We start from the raw sequence: 27,753 nt of genomic DNA on the forward strand, positions 1-27,753 counted from the left end.
TCTCGGTTTAAAAGTAAATGAAAAGATGATTATTTATGTAATAAAATGTACTGAAGATTCTAGATTTGGATTGAATGAGTCACGTTTGCTTTACCTAATATAAAGCTATTTTGTCCACTCATAGCTGTCCAAATTTGTCTTCTGTGGTATAAACAGTACGTCTAAATGGCACATTTCTACGTCTGTGCGCAATATACCGTAAAACCACCCATCCCCACGACCCACAAACCTATTTTCCCGCTTTGAGGTGAGAGATAAAAGAAAGAAAGACAATTTAGAAATGACTTGCTTTCTCGATGCCTGTGTACAGAAGCACTTTATGATTGTGAGATCCACTTTTTTAGCCATCAAATGCATTTTGTTGTATATTTGGAGTGTTTATAAGTGAAGAGTTCAGATGCAAAAGCCTCTAAATGCCATTTGAAATTTTCTTCTTTAATGACGATTTTTATCAAACTTGTATATTTAAGTTCAGTAATTTCACTTAAATAACAATTAATAGGTAATTATCATTGCCATTTAAGTGAAATCACTGAACTTAAATATACAAGTTTGATAAAAATCGTCATTAAAGAAGAAAATTTCAAATGGCATTTAGAGGCTTTTGCATCTGAACTCTTCAAGTGCAGAAAATTAGAAATTATCATCTTCAGGTGCTTTGTTTCTATCTTTATTCTGTTTTGGTCATATTTTGCAACCTGTTTAGATTTTTCTGTTCTCTATGACGTATTTTGAACAATTGCGTCACAGTATTTGCAGCGGAACTGCCAAATTAGGACATTGACTACCGGCCCAACACTTCCAGCAATCCGCCATTTTTATTTCTCGCTCCGATTTTGTAGTCCAAGCTCAATGATGTAGAAGTTACGAGAGGGCAAGTCATAATGTTCGGTTGTTTAATGTAGTGACCCGAAGCACTTCAAGGATTCCCACTTCAACAACCTCCGCCAGTATAAAGAAGGGTTTGCCGATCAATTCCTCCATCTTTGGAGACGACGAACAGAGCATTTCGATAAGCTGTATATATCGTTAATAAAAATAAAGTACTTTACTTTCTTAAAACACATGGTGGTCATGGTTTAGCACTACCTTTGTAGTCTGTAGTCGACAGAAGTCATTTATCTTGTTAGTGTGCTTGTTTTAACAAGAGAAATTATCGATTTTCACTTATAACACAATACAGTTACATACCATTGCAATACATTCATAAGTATAAGAGCTATAATAATGAGGAATTCAGACCAAAGCATTGAAGTTTCGCTTTATATAGACCACATATGTATGATTTATAGGGCTGTGTAACGATTAATCGTGATTAATCGCATCCAAAATAAAAGTTTGTGTTTACATAATATATGTGGGTGTAGTGTGTAGGCTATAATTATTTTGTATATATAAATACACATGCATGTATATCTTGAAGAAATAGTTGCATGTATATACTTTATACAAAATTAATATTATACATAACTATAAATGTTTGATATATTAATAACTAGGGTTGGGTATCGAGAATCGAGTATCGATTGGAACCGGGACTAACTTTTCGTTTTCCCCGGAATCGTTCAAAAGTTAAAATTTCAATTCCTAGTTTCGATATTCACAGTCTGCTGAGCGGAAGAAGAAACCGCTAAACAACACCAACGAAGAAGCGTCTACCGGAAGTGTAGGCATAACCGCGCGAGTCGAACATGAATAGCTTACGTCGGCGGTCCAAAGTGTGGCTTCACTTTTCTAAAAATAACGAAATCTCGGCAAAATGCAAAATTTGTGACAAGTATTTGTGACAGAAGGAGTATTTCCTTCAAAAAGACCGTTGGTTAGTAAGGTTAGCTAAACTTTTTTGACCCTGCCTCTTAAAAGAATCGAGAATCGTTAGGAACCGGAATCGAAACAAGGAATCGGAATCAGAATCAGAATCGTTCAAATTCAAACGATACCCAACCCTATTAATAACAAATTTTTCTTGAATATATACATGCATATGTGTGTACTGTATTTATATATACAAAATAATTATACACACTACACACACATATATTATGTAAACACAAACTTTAAATGTTAGTTAAAGGGTGTCGATACGTTTTTTTGAAGTATTTAAAAAATGTAATTCACAGTAAAGACATTCTTGAGTCTTTTTTTCTACTCATCAGAGTCCTAAAAAATACATCACAGTTTCCACAAAAATATGAAGCGGCACAACAATTTTGAACATTGATAATAATAAGACATGTTTCTTGAGAAGCGAATCGGAATATTAGAATGATTTCTGAAGGATCATGTGCTTTAATCACAGGAATAAATTACATTTGAACATACAGAATAAACAGTTCTTTTAGAATTGTAATAATATTTTACAATATTACTGTTTTTTACTGTATTTTTGATCAAATAAATGCACTCAGCAGTAAGTTTAGTACAGGCACCATTCACTTTTGCTGCAGAAACTGTAATCTAGTTATCACATGGGACATTATACAGATGCCCTGCTGTGCTCTTATATGTTCGTGATTGGCTATTAAGATTGATTTAGCACGCTTGCGGTATGCCACACCCCCACTGCACTGCTCATGTCTGTTAAAGTGCTTATGCTAGTTGAGTTTCATTACTTCCGGTCTCAGAGGCAGGACCGGTGATGAAGGCTGTATGTGTGTATGTGTATGCCTGACACTACTCAAATATGCACTTATAAAGTTATAGACTGCTGACGGATAGCCCTCACAGAACCCATTTATCTTGCATCCCCGAGATGCATTTTCATGTGCACATAAACTCTCCCTGACTGATGGCGCTGCCTCCATCTGACATAATTTCAGCATCTATCAACATCATATTTTTTCTCTTTAAAGCGTGGCGTCATTGGAAGAGGCTTTGGCTCTTTGCCACTGTGATTGGCTGATCCTCTTTAAAATGCAATAATGTCCCCCTATCATACTCATAACTGCTCAGAAATTGGCCTGAATGGGTCAAAACTGGCAAAAATGGACATGTTAAGCCTTGATTTTAAAACGGTCGGGCTGAACTGTGCGGTTCACGCTATATGACTTGCTCTCTGTGAAATCAGGAGTGTTCAAGTTGCTGAGTTATTCACACCACACGACACAACGTGATTGATCCGCAATAGGAGGTAACGCTCTACATGAGTTCACAACTATTCTGTCACCCAACGATTCTATCTTGTCTACAAACCACGTTTTGTCACGAAAAATGATGCGATAAAACGAACCGCAAATGACGCGAAATACCCAGCGAAGAATACTGACCTCAACCCATGCCTTGCTCTGATTGGCTGTAGCTCATGACATCATGTGAGGTTGTGTCATGCGACAGCTCTGGATATCTAGATATTTTTCTGGGCTCGGCCATGCGTCTGCGAGCGTCTTTGATGCGTTGTTGGCTCTTTCATACTAACAGATTAGCAAGCATTCGTCGCCCGCTAATCCCAGCGATTTGCACGCGTTAACACCCTGACCTGTCGGCGAACTCAACGATCTGCAAATCAGGCTTAAAATCATGTAGTGTGAACTAGGCTTTAAAGCAGCTCTATGCAGTTTTTTTTTAACTTAAAGGAGTAGTTCACTTTTAAAAAAACATATAATGGACGTCAATGGGGACCAAACGGTTCAAGGTCCAAATGAGAGTTTCAGTGCAGCTTCAAAGGGCTTTAAACGACACCAGACGATGAATAAGGGTCTTATCTTGCGAAACGTTCAACGAACGAAATGACTCGAAAAAAGATTCTTTCATTTCGATGAATGAGTTCAAACAGGAGGGTCACGAACGCGCATCACAGAACAGAGCAAGGCGAGCATTTGTGCTTATAAAACGTAAACTTTTTAATTTATTTTTGAAATGGCCGATCGTTTCGCTAGATAAGACCCTTATTCTTCGGCTGGTGTCGTTTAAAGCCCTTTGAAGCTGCACTGAAACTCTCATTTGGACGTTGAACCGTTTGGACCCCATTGAAGTCCATTATATGGAGAAAAATCCTGCAATGTTTTCATCAAAAACATTAATTTCTTTTCGACTGAAGAAAGAAAGACATGGACATCTTGGATGACATGGGGGTGAGTAAATTATCAGCAGAAGTTTTTTTAAGAGTGAACCACTCTCAGCATTCTTTCGCTGGTTGATGTTCAACGGGCTCTTCAGATATCACCATAGATAAACTCATATATCAGTGTACTAATTTGTACCGTGTAATAGGCTGATATTAGTGGTGTTGTGAAGCTTTGCTGATGGCGTCTATTGTTCTGAAGTATCTACTTGAACAATAGCAGCTTTCAACAGATGTTGTTAAAGCTCAGCGGGAAAGAAGAGATGTGAGTATTATCCTTCAGTGACTCGCGCTGAAATAGAGATGTCTGCAAGACACACACACACACACACACTTATGGACTTCTGAGGGAATCCTTGGAGTTTCCAAGGTGACCGGTGTTCCGGCGCTGAGGATTAGAGCGTCATCATACGGATTCGGAGCCCGATGAGGCGCTATCAGATTCACCTCGCTCTCGGGACGGTTTATCTGGAGATTTGGTCTTGTGGTAAACCGTCAGGAGCTGTTGAGCTATCTTACGGTTTGGACAGGTTCACTGTGATTTTACTTTCCGTGCCAGACGTTCTTCTCAATGAGGGTCTTTGTGCCCTGCTGCTAATTTTAGCTCTGGAATATTTTACCCAACTGCCGTAAAAGCCAATGCACTGTGAAGTCTTTCCCCTGTGGTTCAGCACGACTGAGGTGTGTGTGTGTGTGTGTGTTGCACTGACTGCATTGGCAGGTTTGTGTGTGTTTTTCCCCTTTCCTCTAGAGTGTTAACAAACACACCTAGTTCTCTGCTGTGTATTTTTTGCGATTAAACTTGGCGGATGATAAAACAGGACAAAAAAAATTCTCATAGACGACGTTGAGTCCATGTTGGAAAATTTAATATGTTGCTGGTTCAAACTTTTCAAAGCAGAAAACTTGATTCCTACAGGTGTGCTGGCTTAGTCATTCAGTTTCGTCAGCAGAGAATTATGGGTAATTTCGAAATGGAGGATGTGCACCTGTCTGAGGCACTCGTCACCACTAAAAAAAAGCATCAGAAAATGAATTTGGAGATTTGTATTGTCTTTTGTTAAACCATGAAACACAAATATGGACACCACAAGTGACCTTTTCATGCTTCATTTGCATCTGCATCGTTCATTCGTGCCATATTAAAGATAGATCTAATTTACAATGACCCTAGAAAGCATGTGGATCTTTCTTTAACTGTTTCCCCGCCTGTGTTTTTCAAAAAAGCTGCCAGCCGCAGCCATTTTCACAAAAGTTGCATGGCCCCCAGAATATTTTGTTGTCTGAATATCTGAACATATTAAATCAACACTTGTAATGTGGGTACGTTTCATAAAAAAGCAACATTTTGAGCAAAAACAAAAAAGTTTTACGTCCAGATTGGATTCAGAACGATGATCAAAACGCATGGTGTAGATCGAGTCCATCAACACCCCAAAAGCCTGACATTTCTGTCAATGGTGGGGAAAGAGTTACACTTAAACCTGAATCCTGTTGCATTTAAAAAACGTAACATTAGTTTATGCATTATGAAGTAACAATGAGCAATATAGTCTTACAGCATTTATTAACCTTTACTTATGTACACTCTTAGAAGAAATTGTTCTATTTAGAACCAGAAATGGTTCCATCCCCCACTTCATATATGGAACTCCAAAATGGTTCTATATAGAACCGTTTTTTTTTGGTAAAAGGTTCTTTTGACCAAGTACGGAACCCCAGGGTTCTATATAGAACCCAGAGGAACCCTTTTTTATAGTGTATAGAACCTTTTAGGGGTTCCAAATACGTAGCGCTGACGGAACCTTTTAAGGTTCTATATAGAACCTTTTCTTCTAAGAGTGTAAGTTAAATTTCGATCTTAAAAAAAGTTGAGATTAACATCAACAAATGCTGAAGTATTGTTAATATTATCTAATGTAATTAACTAATGTTAGCAAATAAAACCTTATTGCAAAGTGTTACTGATATTTTTAAGCGTGTCCAAATAATGCTTTATGGGCCCACATATAAATTGATTCAGTTTTCACTGATTTACGTTAGTAAATTCAGTGTGTGTGTGTGTGTGATGCCGAGAGCTGTGAATGTACAAAAATATTTGTTTTTGCCATACACGTTATAGCCCAGAATCAATTAGAGCTAATTTCTCTAACTCATTTAAACACATCATCTCATCTCTCTTTCTCTCTCTCTCTCTCTCTCTCTCTCTCTCTCTCTCTCTCTCTCTCTCTCTCTCTCTCTCTCTCTCTCTCGGTATGAAAGGGTTTTCTTTCACAGATTCGATTACATTGACTGACTTGTGACTGGTGCTGATGTGGTTGTGTCTGAAGTCTTGTGTTTCACATTAGTTGTTTTCTTTATCTGATTGGTGGAAACATGCAGTGACATGACATCAGAAATCAACAGCATCAGGCAGCTAATAATCAGCCAATAACCCGTCAACAGTTTTCTCAACCTATTGGTGTCCCATACACTGTCCGGCCCAAAACATGTGCTGTTTGGATTTTAATAGGCCAATGCTTCGGGCTCAAATTGTGAAAGAATGGTTGGGAGGAGCATGAAGAGTGCATTGATGACAATACAAGATCTTGAGGAAAAACTGATGCACCTCTTGATGGAAATAACATCACAATTTTTGTATTGACAATGCAAGAGTCAAGCACTGTGTATGAAATATTGTATATATATATATATATATATACATACTAGATGAGGGTGTTCTGGGTGATTACTAAATGATTCAAATTAAAAAGAGTCAAAAAGCAAGTGTCATTTATTATTTAAAAAGGTATTATGATATTTTGTTTCAAGCAAGTGTAATTTAAAGGTGCATTGCGCAACATTTCATGTTAAAAATAGCCGTTTTTCCAACCCCTACATGTTTAAACTATTGCCTGATGGGCCGAATGAGCTCTTCTCTGATCACTGCGATTGCCTCTATAATCCTGTACAGTAAAATAAATAAGAGGGATTCAGGACAGAGTTTGAGACTGGGCATGATGTCATGCGCGTTCACGCTCACCTGGCGATGTCTGGCAGGTTTGTGTATTCACCGCCATTCTCCGTATCAGCGAAGACAACTCGAGCGACACAATTTTAGTCAACTTTCCACAAAAGTAGAAGATGGATTCAAAGAGACCGGCTTGTAGTTCATTCCAAACCCTAACGCAAACTCCACGTAAGACAAAGAAAAGAAAACGTTTGTCTAGTGCCAGGCGTCGGAATAAGACGAGAGTCGACATCAGGAAGCTTTCAACAAATGGAGAGATCTCCGGTCGGCTCTAGGGCTCAAACGGGTCCTATACAAAGTAATAACTTATATTGTTCATGAACGTGTTTCCATAATAATACAATCATAAGTGGATACAGTAAACACATAAAACAGTTCAACATGGAGATAGATGGAAACAAAAAACAGTTTTCTACTCACACACACACATAAGTGTGTAATTTAATTAAATGCCTTTCCTTTCATATATTTAAATGACTTGCAGATATAACTTTATAGCTTTATTACCTCTGAAGACATTATGACTGTAACAATAGATTTGTGTGGCTGATGCTGCTTTGGTTATGAACAGCTCCATGAGGGTGAACACATGGTTGCAGTTTCACTTGTCACCAGAGGGGGCGTAGTTCTGCAAAAACTCAGAGACTTGCGCAATGCACCTTTAAATGGAGTGACATTTATTAAGTGACACACCCAAATTGACTAAGGGCTTGCTTTGCTGTTAAAAAACTCCTGTTTGGATTTACTAAACACACACAGTGAAAATTTAGCGCTGAAAGGTTGTAGACAGGGTTCTTTTTGAGGCTGATCTTATTTGTTGGAGTTTCCCTTCTAGACACTACATTTATGGGAGGAGAGAATTTAAATGGATCATTCAAGTTGATTTACTAAGGTTTACTATAGTCAATGTATTAGCATTTGTGCCATTATTTACCACCCCCTCAAAAAAGCATGTCTTAAACCAGATGCTAATTGGTAGATTGCGTTGGTCATTACAAAAATGATCCGGATGCGTCTGTGTTCTTTAATTTGTGTGTCAGTAGATCACGTGCACAACTTTCAACTCTCATCTGCGCTTTTTTAGGATTGCACTCTCACACTAATATGCCCTGTTTAGTAAATCTGGTCCTAACTGTGACTGAAGCTTCCATGTACTTCCCATAAGTCATATTTGTTAGCTTTGTTATTATAAAACAATGGTATTGTTTGTTCCTACAGATTTCCATTGCTCAGGGTTCGATGGTTAGTGGGAGCTAATGTCTGCGGGACAGCGATACCTGTGCAGGTAAACACACTCAACACATCTTTACCCTACACACTGCATGCGTTCACTGCTGTAACCCGTACACTTTATACCACCGTAACGTGATCAACACGGAAGCTTTAGGTACACCATAACCTATATGTGCGCAAACACACTCCGTATTAGCAGGAGTCTCATATCTGTGGAGAGGAAGAGAGGTCAGAGGTCATGCTCGGGGGGCCCTGAGGTGGTTTTATGTTTCTGGTGAGTGTACAGACAACAGACAGACAACACTACACACAATGATACTGCTCTGAATGCCAGTCTGTGGAGGGCAGATAAAGACGGTAGTGTGAACGGGAGAGAGAGGGTCGACAGTGGCGTGATATGAGATCCGCATCTCGTAGTCGGTGACACGGACGCTCTATATTTGGGAGCTGAAGCACGACTGATGACCCCTAGATCCACTCCACCACCTGCTCACACACACACCAGGGTTGTGTGTCATTGGGAACAGGGCCCAACAGTCTGGTTCTGGAAGTAAATCTCATTCATTTCCTTCATTGCGGAAGTGATTTGTAATGAGAATGCATTAATGGTTCAAGACAGATCGGTTGTGAGCATCTGAGACTGTTAAGGGATGAAAATGCTACTTTTGTAGAAACCAAAGTTTGATTTCTACTACACTACACTCAGTCTGTTTGAAGAACCACATAAAACGAACTCCAAAAGAACTCAGTTGCAGCCACCCACTCCCAAGATTCATTTTTAAATAACATAATCAGGTTGGTCTCATTGCATATATTTTTAGATATGTTTTAATATATATGCTGAATGCTGCTTTTTATGGCTTTTAACAGAGAAAGATGCTTTTTTGGTATCGGTATGGTAGGTGGGGCTGGGTATTTATTCAGCTGTTTTGATTCGATTTCGATTCACAAGCTCTAAATTCGATTTGATTTTTGATTCGTTTTTTTTTATTTCGATTCTAAATTTGATTTTCAATTCGTCTCAATAAATATAAATTAGGTAGGTAGGACTGGGTATCTATTCAGCCGTTCCAATTCGATTCGATTTCGATTCACGAGCTCTAAATTTGATTTGATTTTCGATTTCGAATCTAAATTTGATTTTCGATTCGACTCAATAAATATTAATTAGGTAGGTAGGGCTGGGTATCTATTCAGCCATTCCAATTTGATTCGATTCACAAGCTCTAAATTCGATTTGATTTTCGATTCGATTTTTGATTTCGGTTCTAAATTTGATTTTATTTTCGATTTCGATTCGATTTTTGTTTTCGATTCTAAAATCAATTTTCGATTCGACTCAATGAATATAAATTAGGTTGGTAGGGCTGGGTATCTATTCAGCCGTTCCAATTCGATTCGATTTCGATTCACAAGCTCTAAATTCGATTTGATTTTCGATTTCGATTTGATTTTTGATTTCAATTCTAAATTTGATTTTCGATTTCGATTCAATTTTTGATTCAAAATTCGATTTTCGATTCGACTCAATGAATATAAATTAGGTAGGTGGGGCTGGGTATCTATTCAGCCGCTCCAATTCAATTCGATTTCGATTCACAAGCTCTAGATTCGATTTTCGATTTCGATTTGATTTTTGATTTCAATTCTAAATTTGATTTTCGATTCGACTCAATGAATATAAATTAGGTACAGTAGGTAGGGCTGGGTATCTATTCATCCGTTCCAATTCGATTCGATTCTAAATTCAATTTTTGATTGGACTCAATGAATATAGATTTAATACAAATCCTATATTTATAAAAAAAAGAACATAAGTTTACAAGTGGTTATTTAATAAAAAGAAATTAAAAAAAAATTATTTTAGGTACATTTGGCTTACATTAAAACAGAACCCAACTCTATATTTCAAATGCATACAATGAATAGACAGGATTTTGATTCAAGATGAAAAATTGATGCTGAAAATTGGATAAGTCAGAACTTAATCAAACAGGATCAGGTTGTTTTATGTTTAAGATAAAGCAAACATAAAATCTCACAGCATTTAGCTGTAACGTGGAGGCTATGAGCCTATGAACAGTGCAGGAAAACCAAAACTGTCTTTTGGGTGAGAGATAAATAAATATGGAAAAAATCGATTCGTGGCCTTTGAGAATTGATTTTGAATCAACCACTTTTTAAAAAAACGATTAATCGATTTTTTTTTTTTTTTTTTGCCCAGCCCTATTGGTACAGTAGGTAGTGTGTCTTAACCAGCAGGGGCTAACCAGACAAACCTCGATGCCCAGGTCTGATGTATATCACGCTCAAATATGGCAAGTATTTTCCAATATTTATTTGGTTGGATTTGGGCCACAGATTCGAAAAGCGCACACAGTTTTATCAGTTCACTGTGAAACAAACTTTCCACGTTTACAAATTCCCAGGCTGCTACAGTGAACGTCTTTGAAGGATAATTACAATTTCATTGAAAGGATTTAGTATTTTTCCATACCTGTATATGGTATGATCTATTTTAAGATAAACCCCTCCTTTAAATGACATGCAAAGACAAAACAAAACGGTTGGTGCATTTACATATCGCTCAAACAATCTCTTCCTGTCTAAGTGGGCGGTTCGTGGTCAGACTAAGCTGACTGATATAAAGACACATGCACGCTTCAATTACGCTTCTCTTCTTGTTCTCTTTACTCCATTCATCCGTCTTTCTTTTCTTCCGGGTGGGATATTGTTTGTTTTCACAGGCAGTCGACTTTTTCACAGTGCTCTGACTGACTGATCCTAAGACAGAGGTCGAAGGTCATGTTCAGAGGTCCTGACCTCCAGGGGAATGTCTGTGTGGGGGTGGTTATCAGAGCTTTAAGTAGGATCCATTTGCGTACTTTTTTTGTTTTTTGAGGCGTGCAGGTGTAAAAACAGTTGAGGGTTTATGTCCAGACTGAAACATGTGGGGATGTTTATGCCGTTTACCTGATTGGGTTTCTAAATTACACTATAAGTGACTGCAATTCCTTCGTTGTGAATTTCCCATTTTTTTAATGGCTGATATTTGAGATTTTATTTATTTATCAGTGATTTCCTCTATTTTTTTTTTTATTTAGATTACCATTGTCATGATTTATATTTACTTAAAGCTACACTGTGTGATTTTTACCCCCATCTAGCGGTGTAAAGATATATTAGTTTCTGTTCCTCTCAATTCCGATTTCGTTTTAACTCCTACGGTGGCCAATGTAGTCCAAGATTAACATGGCTTCCAGTTCGACCTCGTCCATGAGTGTTAAACAGTCCCTCCAGAAAAACGCGATTATGCGATCGCTGAATTCAATGCAAAATCAGCCAAAGTCCGCATATTTATGCGGGGGCCGCATTTTTTCGAATAAGCCGCACTTTCGCCGCATAAAATGCCGATTTCCATGCAAAATATGCGGGGCTTGCATGATTTCATAATCCTCGCATTTTCGTTGCAAAAAAAAGTCACATATACCTTCGCAGAAAGTTGAAAAATGTTGCGTTTGCTTCATACAACTCGTATAACTGTCTGTCACACGTTCTACCATCACATCGTTACTTAATAAACAAAATAAGATAAAAGAATAAGCATCAAACAGAAATTAACCGCACACATGGGGTGTTTGAGGCGCACACACTGCAGACAGTTCAGCGCGCAGCTCTTAAAGGGGCCACACCTTATTTACACTCGTTACAGTCTGAAATAAAACATTGCTGATTTTGTAATTGTGAAAGAGAGTCTATTGTGCACTTATTGTTTGAATGTCCCTATTTTTCAATCTTTTGGAATGAGATGTCTCAATTTCTAGGTTTTAAAATGAATTGCAACCTTGTCTTAAATTTGTCATCTTCATACAAATGATTTTGACTTTCCTATAAGAAAAATATCGATTTTTTCTATCATTAGGAAAATTTCATATTCATCAAACTAAGTGGAGTAACTCAAAACCCAACTTTGCTCATTTCAAAACAGCCTTTAAAATGTATTTTGAGTCTTTAAAATGTAAAAAAAAATCGAAAAGCCCAAAAGATCTGTATCTCTGCTAAAGGAATTTAATATGTCTGTGATGCCCTCTATCTTTTTTTTTTTTCCTTTTTTTTTTTTTTTTCAAATTATTGTTTTATGTTTTAGGCTACTTCTCAGATGTTATACTTATCAGAAAATGTGTAAAAGAAATGTCAAGAACTTGATATCAAACTCTGTGATTTTGAAAATTTAATAAAAATAAAACAAGATGAGAAATTAAATATTCCCAGCACTTTCTATGATGTAGTATGCTTGCTACATCATAGAAAGTAATAAGAAATGACTCTTTACATTAAGGTAGTAGCCTAGTGAGAACAGGGTGTTGGGGGAATCACTTTTTTTCTCTTTTTCATCAAACCGCAGTTTTTGCAAGTTCCCGCAATTTTTGCAAGTTCCCGCAATTTCATCGCATAAAATTGCATAAATATCACGCATATTCCATCGCATTTTTAAAGAAAACGGGCCGCGTAATCAAGGATTTTTGCCCGCAACAATCACAAAAAAACTCCGCGTTTTTCTGGAAGGACTGGTTAAAGGACAACTCCGGCGCAAAATGAACCTTTAGTCTAATTACACATTGTTACCTAGTCAACCGTTATCTGAGATTTGTTTTCATGATTGCCGAATGTAAATAGTTTTATCTCTAAAAACAGTTTAGCCTATAACGCTAGTATATAGGGGCATAGAGTAATGTCAAATAAAAATTGCTTGTTATTACCACTAAAAAGGCTCAAAATAGCCCCACAGTAACACGACAGCATAAAAAGAGTCCCTACATTCAAACCGAAGCATTGAGAACTTTGTCAGTGTCCATACAGTTTAATAAGCAGATATTTTATACACACAGTAAATTTCGCGAATTCAGGAAGAAGCCATCTTGGAAAAATAGTCTCTACCAGTCGATCTACGAACGCCGATCCAAGTGCGCTGGTGAGATGTGAATAAGGTGATAAAGTGAGCGCGAACAGTAGGCTACGTGTACATATTGAACACAAGTAAACGGTTTGTGTTTGTGTTTCTTCTGGAAACAACGGATCATATGAGATTCTGCACAGTTCAGCGCACTTGGATCGGCGTTCGTAGATCGACTGGTAGAGACTATTTTTCAAAGATGGCTTCTTCCTGTATTCGCGAAATTTACTGTGTGTATAAAATATCTCCTTATTAAACTGTATGGACACTGACAAAGTTCTCAATGCTTCGGTTTGAATGTAGGGACCCTTGTTATGCTGTCGTTTTGGTGTGGGGCTATTTTGAGCCGTGTTAGTGGTAATAACAAGCCATTTTTATTTGTCATTACTCTATGCCCCATATGCTAGCATTATACTAGCGTTATAGGCTAAACTGTTTTTAGAGATAAAACTATTTACATTCGGCAATCATGAAAACAAATCTCAGATAACGGTTGACTAGGTAGCAATGTGTAATTAGACCAAAGGTTCATTTTGCGCCGGAGTTGTCCTTTAACTGAAACGTAAACACGAAAGGCGAAGCTTGAATTAACGGGTATGTCCCTCTTTGGCTAATGTACTTTCAAGATGGAGGGGCAACATGGCGACCGACATTAGATCCCCCTTACCCGAATGTATTTTCAATGGCATATTATACACTCACGAGAATACTTTATTACTTGAACGAAGTAAATATATATTAATGAGCACGTATATTTTTGAAAGAACGAAGTGTTTTTAGCGTTACACAGTTTTAGAGTTATACAGTGTAGCTTTAAAGCTGCAGTCCATAGCTTTTTTAGGTTAAAAATGATCCAAAATATATGAATGACTGCAATTGCAGATTTCGAACAGAGATGGCGACAAAGAGGAAAAACTGCGGACTGCAGCTTTAAAATTAATCTTTAAAATCACTGTTAGTTTAATAAAAGTGTTAAATGCTAATATATAATATTTATTTAATTATTAGCCATGTATCAGTTTATTATGTGTTTATTTTTGGCTTTTTTTAACGGTATACTTTGTAACTTTACAAAATGTGATGAGTGAGTACATCATGAATCCATCTTCCAAACTGTTTTTTTGTTTTTTGACGACAACCCCTGCGAAGTAGCTTCAGCTACAATGTTAATCTGCAAGACGCATTCACTTTTGTTTATGAACCGCTAGAGCACCAAAAGTTACATAGTGTACCTTTACATCACCCAGAATTGCATACATACATACATATGAACAAAGTACTTCGAACCCACAACCTTTCTGTTACCACCACGATCCTTAACTGCTTATGTTCCCATCCAGAACGATTTAATGTGAATAGAGGCTTCCTTTTAGCACTTTTACAAATGTTAAACATTTGCCCTTCAAACTCCTGACAATAACGTGTAAAAATAGATCAAATAGAGAGTCTAAACAGACACATTTCTGTCTTGTCATGTGTAATTGCTATTACTTCCTCTTGCCTTGTTTTCTGTCTCTTTCTCTCTCTGTTTAATGTTTTCTGCCCTCTGCGACCCTTTGCTTTTGTATCATTCTTTCTTTTCGTCTAATTGGCACATCGTTAGGGAATGCTTAATTGGAGGGATGAGCCAGGTGGCAGCGGGGCCCTCGTTAGTGTGTGAAAGTGTGTGCGTGTTTGTCTTTGTTTAAGCAGAATAAATGTGGAGCAGTCTGCATGTGTCTTGATTATGTTCCATTCACCCGTGTTGAACTCTAACACATTCCCCTCACGGCCCGCTAACACACACACACACTCACTCTGCCTCGTTGTCTGTGTGCCATTGACCATTTCCATTGATTCTAACTAGACAAAACAACAAGCATTTAGTGCATTGAAATAAATTTAGATGATTTTTTTTTTCATGCAAAAATGGGAAGTCATTATTTACTCACCCTCTTATTATTCAAACAATGGTATGTCACATCCCAGTCATCATTTTGGAACTAAAACAGGTATTTTGTGTTTTTATTTATGTATAATTTAGGTGCATTGCATTGTGGGATACAATATTTCTACATTCCTGCATTGTGGTCTGGTTGTGTCCTGTATATGTTGTAGTAGTGAGTATACAGTAGTACCGTGCTCAATATACTGGATTCTGTAAAAATAGTTTAGTAGTATGCCATTTCGAACAGAGCTTGTCATTGAACCAGTTCAAATGAATGATTCGTTCACAAATTGGACGTTGCCTTGTGTGTCATTGCTTATTTATAGTGAGTTCAGTGGCTCACTGCTAAATATTGGTCCAGACAACACTGGTGTATATTGTGTGTGTGATGGTATGTGACCAAACGGATGATCTCAAACAGGTGTGAGGTCGCTGAAGCTCTTCAGGTCATTACACGGACCTCTGACCTTTCTCTCTGCAAACCCTGACCTTTGAGGCTCTCTCTCGCACACAAATACACACAGAAGCTTTGCTACAATGCATAGTGAGCTGCATCATATGTGATGTTATAACCACATAAACATTAAAGGGATAGTTCACTTTTGAAATTAATTTTTGGTGTGTTTTATCTTACCTTAAGGGCATCCAAGATGTAGGTGTCTTTGTTTCCGCAGTAGTTTAAATTTTGATGTCAAACCGTTCTTGTCTGTCAGTCATATAATGGAGGTCTATGGTCACCACCTCAAAGAGCATGCACAGAGAAGTCCAAATTAAACATGATTTAATGACTCGTAAATGTAAGTACACATTGATGGCCTAAGACACCAAACGAGCGGTTTGTGTGATTAAACAAACAGTATTTATATCGTTTTTACCTCTTGTAACCACAACCACGTCCAAGTGATCTGAAGACACAGGTCTGCGCAAGCGTCGGAAGTGATCTCTATTCTCTATATATAAATACTGTTCGTTTTCTCACACAAGCCACTCGTTTCGTGTCTTAGGCCATCAATGTGTACTTACATTTAAATTACGAGTCATCAAATCATGTTTAATTTGGACTTCTCTGTGCATGCTCTTTGAGGTGGTGACCATAGACCTCCATTATATGACTGACAGACAAGAACGGTTTGACCTAAAAATATCAATTGATATTATTGAGGTAAGCTAAAACACACCAAAAATGTATTTCAAAGTGAACAATCCCTTTAATATGATTGATATTGATGATCACATTGATTGATATTAAATTACATTTAAAATTTAATCCTTTTATTGATACTTTTTGATAGAGCACAGCCTTAAAATACGACCTACAAAGGCAGTCCACTAGATTTAGCAACAGAGCCATTGTCTGAGCAGCCACAGGCTTAAACTGTTCGTGCTTTTATTAGTTTCAGTGCTATTTAGGAGAGCACAGTATTAGAAAGCATGCGTGTGTTGTTCAGACAGCTGAAGGTCTATTTTTTGCTGCTTATTCTTACACCTCCACATTTGGACAATCAACACCTCGCTTTATGACACCCCACATAATGGCAGCGACAACACACTCACCTCTCCTAATGGCATCAAAACACACACTCGCATGAACCAAAAACTGACAAACGCTCCTATAACAGACTAACGCATCGCTTCTGTCAGCTGTGAAAACAGGAGCAAACATTTGGAAGATGGGTTTGTTGTGTGGGCCGGGTGACAGATGGAACGGATTGGCGGGTGTTAGTCAGGGTGCCGGTGCCATTATGGCTTTAGTGGGGAATGTGTGTTTGCTGATTTGATACATTTGGATTTTTCGTTTGATCATCATAAACAGACACAAAATAAATAAAAACACTGTAGTTCTTCTCCAATCCTTAAGCTACATCCTTAGATTTTAAAGTAACATGAAATTAGTGATGGGGATTTGACTCCAAAAAGAGTTGATTCCCTGACTCTGAATAGCCATAGAGTTGAGGTCGACTCCAGCACACGACGTTTAGTTAACTACATCAGCAATGAAGCGAAGAATTCATAATGTTCATTAATACATACTTTCCTTCTTGTTTATTTAATTATGACATCATATTCTACCAGAGCTGTTTCTCGTGACATATACCGTGTAAAATTGGGTATTGGCAACAATTAGGTAACAACGTTAAGGATACTCATCATTTCAAGGTAACGACGTCATCGGTAAATTTGACTCATTTGAACAGACGTGGTAAGTGTGTGTTTTAATGTGGGGTATTTAAGGCTTTGTTTCGGGCACATTTAGTGTGCAATAACGACTGCAATCTTGTGTTATTCCTGACCCTGTTTTGAAGTAAATGGAGAGTCCTATGGTGGGAGTCGGAGTCGACTCGAACACCCCTACGTTAAATGCAGTTCAAAAACTATTTTTCCTCTGTTTTGTGATGCATTTACTAGTAAAATAGGATATTTAACAAAATATAAAAAATGTAGGGTGGGACTTAAAGGAGTAGTTCACTTTAAAAAAAAAAAACGTTTGCTGATAATTTACTCACCCCCATGTCATCCAAGATGTCCATGTCTTTCTATCTTCAGTCGAAAAGAAATTAAGGTTTTTGATGAAAACATTTCAGGATTTTTCTCCATATAATGGACTTCAATGGGAACCAAACGGTTCAAGGTCCAAAAGACAGTTTCAGTTCAAACTGTTCAAAGGGCTTTAAACCATTCCAGACGATGAATAAGTGAATCAAGCGAAACGATCGCTCATTTAAAAAAAAAAAAAAGTTCAAGCTCAAATGGTCACCTTGCTCTGTTCTGTGATGCGCGTTTGTGACTCTCCTGTTCGAACTCGTTCATCAAAATGAACGAATCTTTTCCTGAGTCAACTTGTTCATTTCGTTCGTTGAATGAATCAAATGACACGAAAAAAGATTTGTTTATTTTGATGAACGAGTTTGAACAGGAGAGTCACGAACGCGCATCACAGAACACAACAAGGCGACCATTTGAGCTTATAAAAACTTTAAACTTTTTTTAAAATGGTGATCGTTTCGCTTGATAAGACACCTCAAAACCATAGACTCTAAAAAAGATGGACGACGTCCCTTCGCTCTTTTCCATCAGAGAGAACTGAAGCCGCCAATGTCCCGATATGGCGCTGACATCTTGGGACTTGAGTCTGCGCACTTGCGCAGTCGTGAGCAGGAAGTAAAGCCGCGAAATCAAGGCCCCGCCCTCACTTTCGCTGAATCAAACGCAAACACACGCCCCGCACTTTTCTTAAGTGGCCTCTGTCTGCTCCTCCGTTCCTCTCCAATGGTGTCTGCTGATTTGCAATACCTCGTTAAAATAAGGTAAATCCAACTACTAACCACATAGTCAACATTATGAAAAAAAGTCTCTTTAGTGACTACTTCACACTGAGAACCTGTCAATCACAGCTGTCAATCATGATGTCACAGCACCATCAAATAACTAACTAAAAACAAACTTATTTTAAAAACAAACTCTTGAAATTACATCAACGTGATAGAAACTACAGTAAATGACAGAAACTATCTTTGAGAAAAGGAAATGTGAAGTGTAATTTAGTTGTTTAGTTGGTCTCGCGTCCCATTGAATAACATGGGGAGGCGGGGTTTAAGACCTATACTAGGACCGGCCACTGGGGGGGGCGATCAAGACATTTTGGCTTCACTTTTAAGGGCTTGTGCAGCACGCTTGGTCAAAACAAACCCCACAAGGGGATTTGGCCTCTAGAGGTCGCTGTTGTGCATTCTAGCAAGGGACCAACCCAGAAAAACTATTGGTATATTTTTTACTTGAAAAATTGATTATTGGTGCCGATTAATCTGCAAATCAATCAATCAATCAATCGACCTCTAATCAAGATAGCCCAGGTCTCCGTTTAGCCGGGGTTTAGAATAAACCCAGGGTTAACTTCCTCATGTTTTAAGAGTGAGTTTGGTTGATAACCGAACTCTAAAACAAGATAAAGTGTCTAGAAGAAAAGTGACAACCATGTTTAACATGTAGCCTATGTAGGAACAAAACGTACATGCTTGGTTTTTTGTTTTGTTTTTGCTCCAGCTTTATTTGGACTGGGTTTGATATGTGTCAAAGGTCAACCTAGCACAAATTGGAAGAAGAGTCACAGATGACCTCCGTCACAGCTCGTTATGTTTGGCAGAAGAGTGTGTGTGTTTCACAGATTTACTGGTTGATTGGTTATCCAGAAGCCTCGGTAAGAGGGAGCCGTGCTCATTTGTTTGACCTCTTTCTCATTGTTTTGCTTGTTTATTAGTTTTAGTGTGCTCTCTCTCCCCTTTCTTGTTTGGATTGGTCCGATCTGCACAATTAATTGTTGTACCATTAACTGCAGAAACAATGGTATTGTAGTGGTGTTTTTGTCGAGTGCTTTGAGCTGTCAGTCAAATCACAATTATATGAAATAGTGTCTGTTTGAAATAGCATTCAATATTACGACTATGTGTACTATTTTTGTAGCATGCACAGTATGCAGACTGTTTGTTTTTGTAGTATGCACTGTATGCAGACTGTCCTGGACTTGAATACTTTATCCCACAATGCAATGCACTTAACCTGCGATCTTTAATAGGTTTTTTTTTTTTTAACATAATTTGATCAGGCTGCCAAAGTTGAGACATTTTTACACTCATGCACACACACAAATAAGTTTTATACTGCACAGTATGCAGGACACAGTATGCTAGTATTCCATGTGTTTGGTTAAAAAGGCAAAGGGAGGGGGTTTTGAAAATACGGGTGCGTGGTCTTAAAGTGGGGGCGGGGTTTGGCCCAACTACACTGAGGCTACTGTGTGTAAGACTGTGAATAATCCCCTCCTCTCTCTCTCTCTCTCTCTCTCTCTCTCTCTCGCTGGGCAGTCAGTGTGAAGCTGTGATTGAGACTGCTGCGGGGTGTGCAGTTTCTCACATTCTGTAGAAGACACACATACACACACACACACACTCGAGAGTGTGTTGAGCAGACAGCTGAGGGATTCACTCACTCCCTGCCTGGAGTTGCAGACACGGAAGATGGATCTCTTGAGGACTTGCCTGCGCTGGATCTGCGTGCTGGTCATTGGACTTCTGGGACTCGTGGAGGAGAGCTTGGGTGAGTGTCAACCTTCAGAAAATGTACGGACTGCGCGTTTCTAATGCAGGATTTGTAATGCAGCTGGTCTCTGCCCTGCGGATCGCCACACACATTCACATTCACTCAGATGTTGCTCTGGATATTTTAATTGAGTTCTCAGTTGTTTCATCTAAGTATCTCCTGAAATTCCTCGGGTGAAATACAAATAGATGAGTCGGTTGTCTATAAAATGAACATGGATGGCAGATAAATTGTTCTGGAGAAATTCATATTGAGATCTCTGACTGTTTATTGCAGACTTTGGTGTCTTGGCATGATTGAGCTCATTATTAAGATCTCTTTTGGGACTTTTTCTTTGGAGGAAGGTTACTTCAGTAAAAGTTTCCATATGCTCTCCATTTAGTATGTTATAATATTGGGGAGAGTTTAAGAATGGGTCATTGACATGTCTTTGGTAATGTCTATGAGTGTTACAGCTCTGTCTAGGAGAAATGATTGAGATTGAGGAGAGCTTATCTGTGAGTTTTCTTTGCTATGAAGCATGTTTTAACTCTTTGTTAGTATGTGCTTTATGGTGTTCTGTATGTTGCCTTATACAAACTTCATAGATGGTGTACCAAATGGTCAGCCAGGTGTTGGTGTGTGTGTTTCTCGTTTTGTAGTGCTGTACCAGCCTCTCAGCTGCCTAACACTTGTTTTACACACAGTTGGAGGTCCAGCTTTGAAATCACTCAGTGTTTAATTTATACAACAGACTCGCTTTCTCTCACACACTTGTTTTATATATGTGTGTGTGTGTGTGTGTTTTCTAGAAAGACCTTGTTTTTTTGTTCTATTAATATGAATTGCGTATTGAAGAATTTGCTGTAATAAATGTTATTTTATTTAATGATATATGTTATTGATATTAATATAATATTTATATAATAAATGAAATAATGTAAGTAATTAAATATAAATATTAATAATATAATCAGTATTATAAACATTTAATAAAATATAACATTGGTGTTTAAATTCTTTTTTAATCAGAATTTATAATATAAATTAAATACAGAATTTTATATCTTACATTTTATTAAATAATTTAGCATTTTTTTTAATTAAAATTTGATGATTAAATTATTTAAAAATAAATATATAAAAATGTCTTTTTGCCATTTGAGTATCCAAATTTTCCACTGTATTTTAATAAAATGTTACCTTAGCTAATTTTTTTTATTCAACTTTCATAAAATCTTACAATGACATTTTACATCAGACATAAGACAAACACATATTGGGGTAAACACATAACAGATCTTACATTGTACAGAGTAAAATATTAAATTCTACAAACTATTTTTAAAAAAATATGAAATGTGTTTATGCACTTCTCATTTCTAGTGATTGAATTCTATGAGTCATTAAATAAATTAAAGAAGGGTGTTATAGACATTACTTTAGCTAACTTTTACTAACCTTAACTTAACCTTATCTAAGCTAGTGAAGGAAATCGACTTGAATGCTGGTATACTCTTTGTGTTAGCCTGTGTGCACTCACTCTGTCTCTCTCTCCCCCTGAGCGGTTAAGTGAGAGTGAAGCCATTCCCATCATTTCCCATCCCATAATAACCGGTCCAGACCTGTCTCCCAACACCCAGACGCACAATGAACTCATCTGCTGTCCACCGAGAGCAGAGGAGCCTGCGGTGTCTCTGTCAGACTTCATATACAGTCCACAGCATCTCACCCTCTCCATCACTACTGCACGTCACTCCCACAAACTGACGTGAATCTATGATGAGTACGTCCTGTCTGCACTTTTGACAAGGCCTTCGCATGTTTGTGTGTGTTTGGATGCAGGTCTTCTGCATGTGGAATATATAAACTACTAGGGGTCATTTAATTTATTCATTTCATGATATGGTTTAGTTTAGTACGATTATCAAATCCATTTAATTAAATAAGTATATGCGCGTCTTGTTTCAGAGTAAAGCGCAGCACTGTTTTCTTTTACAGCTAGTGAGCCGGTGTTTTTGGTGTCTGCTCGGTTCACAGTAAATGCTGCACCACACAAACTCAACTTTGCATGTGTTTTGTGTTTGGGTCGCATGTAACGTGCCCTTGGGATCACCCGCCAACCATCTTCCCAAACTTGTAACGAGAAGCACTTTTTATGTGAGCCACACATTAATCTTGTAATTTAACAGTATTTTACATTTATTATTATTATTAAGTACTTAATTTTCTGTTTTACAGTGAAATATTACAATAGTAACTATTATGTCGCAAAATGTTTTCATATAATACTAACAATAATTTAATAAAATGTAATTAAAACATGTAACTTTCAACTGTAATTTTTTTTTAAGTTAGGTTAAAATTTTAACTTACATTTTTAATCCAACATTTTTTTATTTTTTTTTTAAATTTGGCCCAAATTTGGGTTGAAACAACCCAGCATTTTTAGAGTGTAGTCTTCTTTTGAAACATCCAGCATTTAGTTGATCCTGATAAGAGGTGGTGGTGATGGCACAATGCCTTTGGTGTGAGAGACCCGGGTTCGAATCCTCTGTGAAACACCAATGTGTCCCTGAGCAAGACACTTAACCCCTAGTTTCTCCAGAGGCGTGCGACCTCTGACATATATAGCAATTGTAAGTCGCTTTGGATAAATGTAAATGTAAGATGACGACTTTCTTCTTCCATGGGGGGGGGGGGGGGGGGGGGGGTTTGGCTTCACGACGGCTTTGTCTCCAAACGGAACGTTAGAGAACGTGACACACACGTCTCCTGGAAATCCTGGAAAATTCAACCAATCAAATGTTGAGTTTGAAGTTCTAGCAGTGTTTGTTTGCCATATGCATCAGACGTTCAGCCAATGATGTCTGAGGCTGAGACTGACCTCAGACCAGCAACTAACTACTTCCAGAAGCCTAACCAGGAATACATTCTTACTCAACCCTTAAAAGATTCGATCAGCGCTACGTATTTGGAACCCCTAAAAGGTTCTATACACTCTTAAAAAAAAAGGGTTCCTCTGGGTTCTATATAGAACCCTGGGGTTCCGTACTTGGCCAATAGAACCTTTTATCAAAAGAAATGGTTCTATATAAAACCGTTTTGGAGTTCCATATATGAAGCGGGGGATGGAACCATTTCTGGTTCTAGATAGAACCATTTCTTCTAAGAATTCCACCCACTAGATCCAGCATTACTACTGTACTTTACTCTTACCAGCCTGAACCTATATTGGTTTGTTTAGTTGGGTGATTTATAGTCGGACAGCGTGAGAAACGCAGAAAGATTCAGGTGAGAAAATAATTTCAGTCTTGAGGTTGTGTGATTGTCTTCTCAGGACGTCTTCAGTCGTCAGTCACACCTCTCTGAGTCTCTCAATTTCTGTTTGGCTTGGAAAGAAGGCATGTTTCGCATCCCAGAGGAAAAACTCTTTCACCTTTCACTCCTTTGCCTGTCATCACCTTCTCACCTCGTTGCTTGGGAGGTTTCGAGGTTTATTCTCTGATGGCTCTGATTAATAATGACCGTTTGTCTTTTTACTGTCAGTGGATAAATGGTGTGTTTTAGATTTAGTTTTACACCCTTGAAAGTTAATGTTCTGCTTTAAGTTGCTCACGGAGACTGTATCATGGGCCGTCCAGCTGCGGTTGGTTTGATGGCTGGAGTCCAGGAGATTGTGATGGACAGCCGGCAGATGCAGCGCCACACTGGATCTCTGGAGTGTGGGAAAGACCGAGGTGTTGAAGAGAGGAATAAAAAAAAAAAAGCTCGTTTGAAACGGCACAATACCGAGAAACTGAGATTTGCTTGCATGTAATTTTGTTAGTCACGTATTTTGATGCCAAGTGAGTGTGCAGTCACACTGAAACATAGTGTAGAGGCCATGACACACCAAGCCAACGTAAAAGAACTAGCGGAGACGAAATCTGACTGTGTCTAAATATCTGCGCTTAGAGCCAGACCGATATATCGGCCGATATTAGGCATTTTCTAAACTATCGGTATCGGCAGTTATAATGGCCGATAAATGAATATTTCAAAAAGTTTAAGAAAAAACGGACAAAACACGCTTGAACCATGTCATGAGTGTTGGAGTTGTATAGTTTGTCCACCAGAGGGCACTCTACACCGTTCCTGTTGGCAACACTCGTTGAGTTGGTCACGAGACATACATTGCTTGAATAACAATTTAAAGAACATCCCCATCAGTTCTCTGAACTCAAATAAGCATGACGTTTTGCTGCTGTTAAATAAGCCTAGGAATTAGCTAGTAATAGTTACGTAACGTTACAGTGTTGACTGTCCTTTTAACTTTTGACAATGTGACTGAAGTATTTCTTTAATAGCGCGTGACAGTTATAGCAATGAGACGGATCATCTCAGTATGACAATTCATTGCTAAATTATGGCTCATCTGTAGCCATGTTTCCATCCACTTGTCAATCGAATTATCTGAAATTCGGTTAAAAAACTCATGCGGATAAAGCTGGTGAAAGTGTGTTTCCATCCAACGGCTTTAAAGCGAATAAAAACCTGTACGTAATGACGTCACTAGGGCTGTCGCGGTAACCGCAATATTGTAGTACCGCGCTTCTGACAAGTCAACCGCAGAGGATTGCACGTAACCGCAGCAACCGCGATATTCACGTTTTTTTTTTATAAGGCTATACCCTTCTTGTTTTTAACTTAATGCATGTGTATTGAATGTTAAACAAGTTCATAATGATAACAAGACTGTTTATCATGGTGATGTGTAGCCTACAGGCTTCACACAGACAGTGAATGAGAGAGATCTGCAGAGCGCGTGCGATTACCTGCGTCTGTCTTTGAAGTCGTGAAAAGCTTGTCGTGTCAAAGGGAAGCGAAATATTCGTCACATCATCATTAACGTTCTCTTCACGGGTATTTTCCCATAAATGCGCGTCAGAGGCACCGCTGGTCAGCATCACACAGCACAAGGAAGCCGCGGTGAAATAAAATCAGTGAGTCACGCATTAAATCAATGCTATATTGGTCTCTAATAAGTGAAGCATCAGCTTTAGCGTTGCCCATGCGACGCATTGCTGCTCAGCTGAGCCTTGAAAAGTTGAACCTCAAAGTTAAAAATAATTAGCCTAACATATTGTTTCTTTACATATCTTGTTTTAATGAATCAGCTTTTTTTAAACATGTTCGTTGAATGAACGGTTCAATGACTCGCTCAAAGTCCGTTGTCATAACAATATGCACGCTGAGTGAAAGTCTTTCAATGCGCATACTGTAGACGCTGTTTAGTTTCGGTTACATTGGTTACTGAAAATGTCCTCGTTTTTGTCCACATCGTAAACTTTATTTATATAGCAACAAATACATAAATTAAATAAATAAATAAATGGCGGTAATACCGCATATCGCGCTATTGAGCCACTCAACATTACCGCAAGGGAAATTCCATAACCGCGACAGCCCTAGACGTCACATGCTGTTTTGCGATCAAATTGGTATATCGAATTGATTTGAGACATTTTAAGGTGTTTCCATTTATTTTCGCACTGAATCGAACAACATTCAAGCAAACTTTTGCGAACAAAGTTTTGTTAGACAAAACGGATCGCACCATCTACCAAAAAATGATCAATATTTCACAAGTTGAACGCTAATAATGCTTATGTGCCAGCTGATAGCGACATATGAATGGGATAATGTATGCGAGGCGGTTGTTGTATTCGCCTCACAACCGCCTCGCTATATATTATCCTGCTTATTACATATAAATCAACCAAATAAATAAATAAATCAATCATTTGACACAAAATATTGACTTAAAAACGAGTTTATTGATTTAAAAACGAGTATTGCTTCTGCTAAAGAAAATAGTCTGTTCCGTCTCTGAACTGCGTCCATGGCAACGGTGTGTTATACTAGCAGCGCCGTAGTCTGTTAACTAGAAATAACAGACCACATTCTACATTACAATTCAACCAAGCCACGTAAAAACAAGCAAAACTAACCCAAGAAAACAACGACGCTATAAACATTGCTATGATGATGCGATGCCGATGCACGTATGCCCGACGACAGCGGAGGTGACTGTGGTGTGGGAACGAGCGCTCAATCAGTTTGGGAGATCGTGGTTCACGGAAACCCTTTGGTTGAAGCATATTTTTGCTTTGTCCACTTACATCTGTCTTTGTTGACATCCGTCATGTGTGCGAAAACAGACTGGCCGGAAATGAACTCGTCTTCTGACGTGTTGCAACCATAAAAGGGCATAAAACTTAATCGCAATTCATTATTTATTCGGCAAATAACGTTTCCATCAGCTTTTATCGCATTAGCCGTATAAATTCGATGAGACCGAACGTATTTCATTTGAGTCGATTTTCATGAAATTTCATCGAATTTTACTGTTTCCATAAGGCTTTTTTCATTCGATATCACTTACGTGTCGATGGAAACATGGCTATAGACTAGCTAACCATAAAGCTAACTAATGCCACTATCATCAGTCTGTTCTGTTGTGACAATAAAAGAAACAAGTTTCTTTTTAAAATAACATATTATTTTAGTTAAAACTCATAAATAACTAATGTTAGGGAAATCTGTTAATGTTTTGTTGCGCATTTCTGAAAAAAAAAAAATATCGGCCGATATATCGGATTTTAAAACCAAAAAATATTTGTATCGGCCTTTAAAATCCTTTATCGGTCGGCCTCTGGAACACACCTAAAGGACTTCATCAGGAGGTATCAGGAATCGATATACGTTATTCAAAAATGGAAACCGAAACTAGGACTGCAGATACAAACCGAAACCAAAGCAGCGCTTGCTTACCATTTTGAATAGCAGTCTTGCTGATCACTTTTTCATTCTTGAGCTCAACACGCTCAATAGAGGGTATGCGCGTGATGTCACCGTCGGCCGGACCGAGTGGCAAAAAGACTGAGCGGCTGTATTTGTTATCAGCGTGAATGCCGCGAAAAACAAACACAACACGTATAAAGTGATAAAGAGCTTTGCGATTGACTGAACAACTAGATTTGAGGTATATTTTCACAGACTGCTATAGAAAGAGAAGCAAATGGATCGCTGCAATTCACAGAAACAACTGGACTCCAGTCAGCGAAAGCTGGATTTGCAGTAATCATTTTGTGTCAATATGCTGAATTTAGCTGTAAAACCTTACCCATGTATTTTGTATTGTTATATATATATTAACAACTCACCAATTAAATAGTTATCATTCCATATTCTGCATTATTGGATGTTTTTTAATAAACACTAACCAAAAAAAACCCCAAGTTTTAGGGCTGGACGATATGATGATATAGGCTATATAACACTGATATAAGTGATCACCCGGATTTAGACCTATTTATATAAAGCGTTCACAGGCAAATTTGCTTTATGTTTAGGTCTATATTGCTTTTATTTCCCTGGTGTCGAAATCAGGCAAACATAAATGTCAGGCAACACGATTCCTGGCTGCACGTCAAGATCCATGGATCACTGGA

The 27,753-nt window shown here is 38.0% G+C and overlaps 1 protein-coding gene across 2 annotated transcripts in view; it reads left to right on the forward strand.

The window, feature by feature from the left end:
* Positions 1-27,753, forward strand: part of bmpr1ba (bone morphogenetic protein receptor type 1Ba) — a 72,353-nt gene that overhangs the window by 10,655 nt on the left and 33,945 nt on the right. The window contains exons 2-3 of one of the 2 annotated variants that reach the window (XM_039684430.2): positions 8,289-8,355; positions 20,044-20,275. In XM_039684430.2, the coding sequence (XP_039540364.2) occupies positions 20,197-20,275 (79 nt within the window). In that variant the 5' untranslated portion in view covers positions 8,289-8,355; positions 20,044-20,196. The remainder of the gene's footprint in view (positions 1-8,288; positions 8,356-20,043; positions 20,276-27,753) is intronic. The other variant, XM_089130604.1, reaches the window with a different exon arrangement.

Source organism: Pimephales promelas, chromosome 4 (genome assembly GCF_988280905.1).
Source record: "Pimephales promelas chromosome 4, fPimPro1.hap1.1, whole genome shotgun sequence".
Lineage (NCBI taxonomy): Eukaryota > Metazoa > Chordata > Actinopteri > Cypriniformes > Leuciscidae > Pimephales > Pimephales promelas.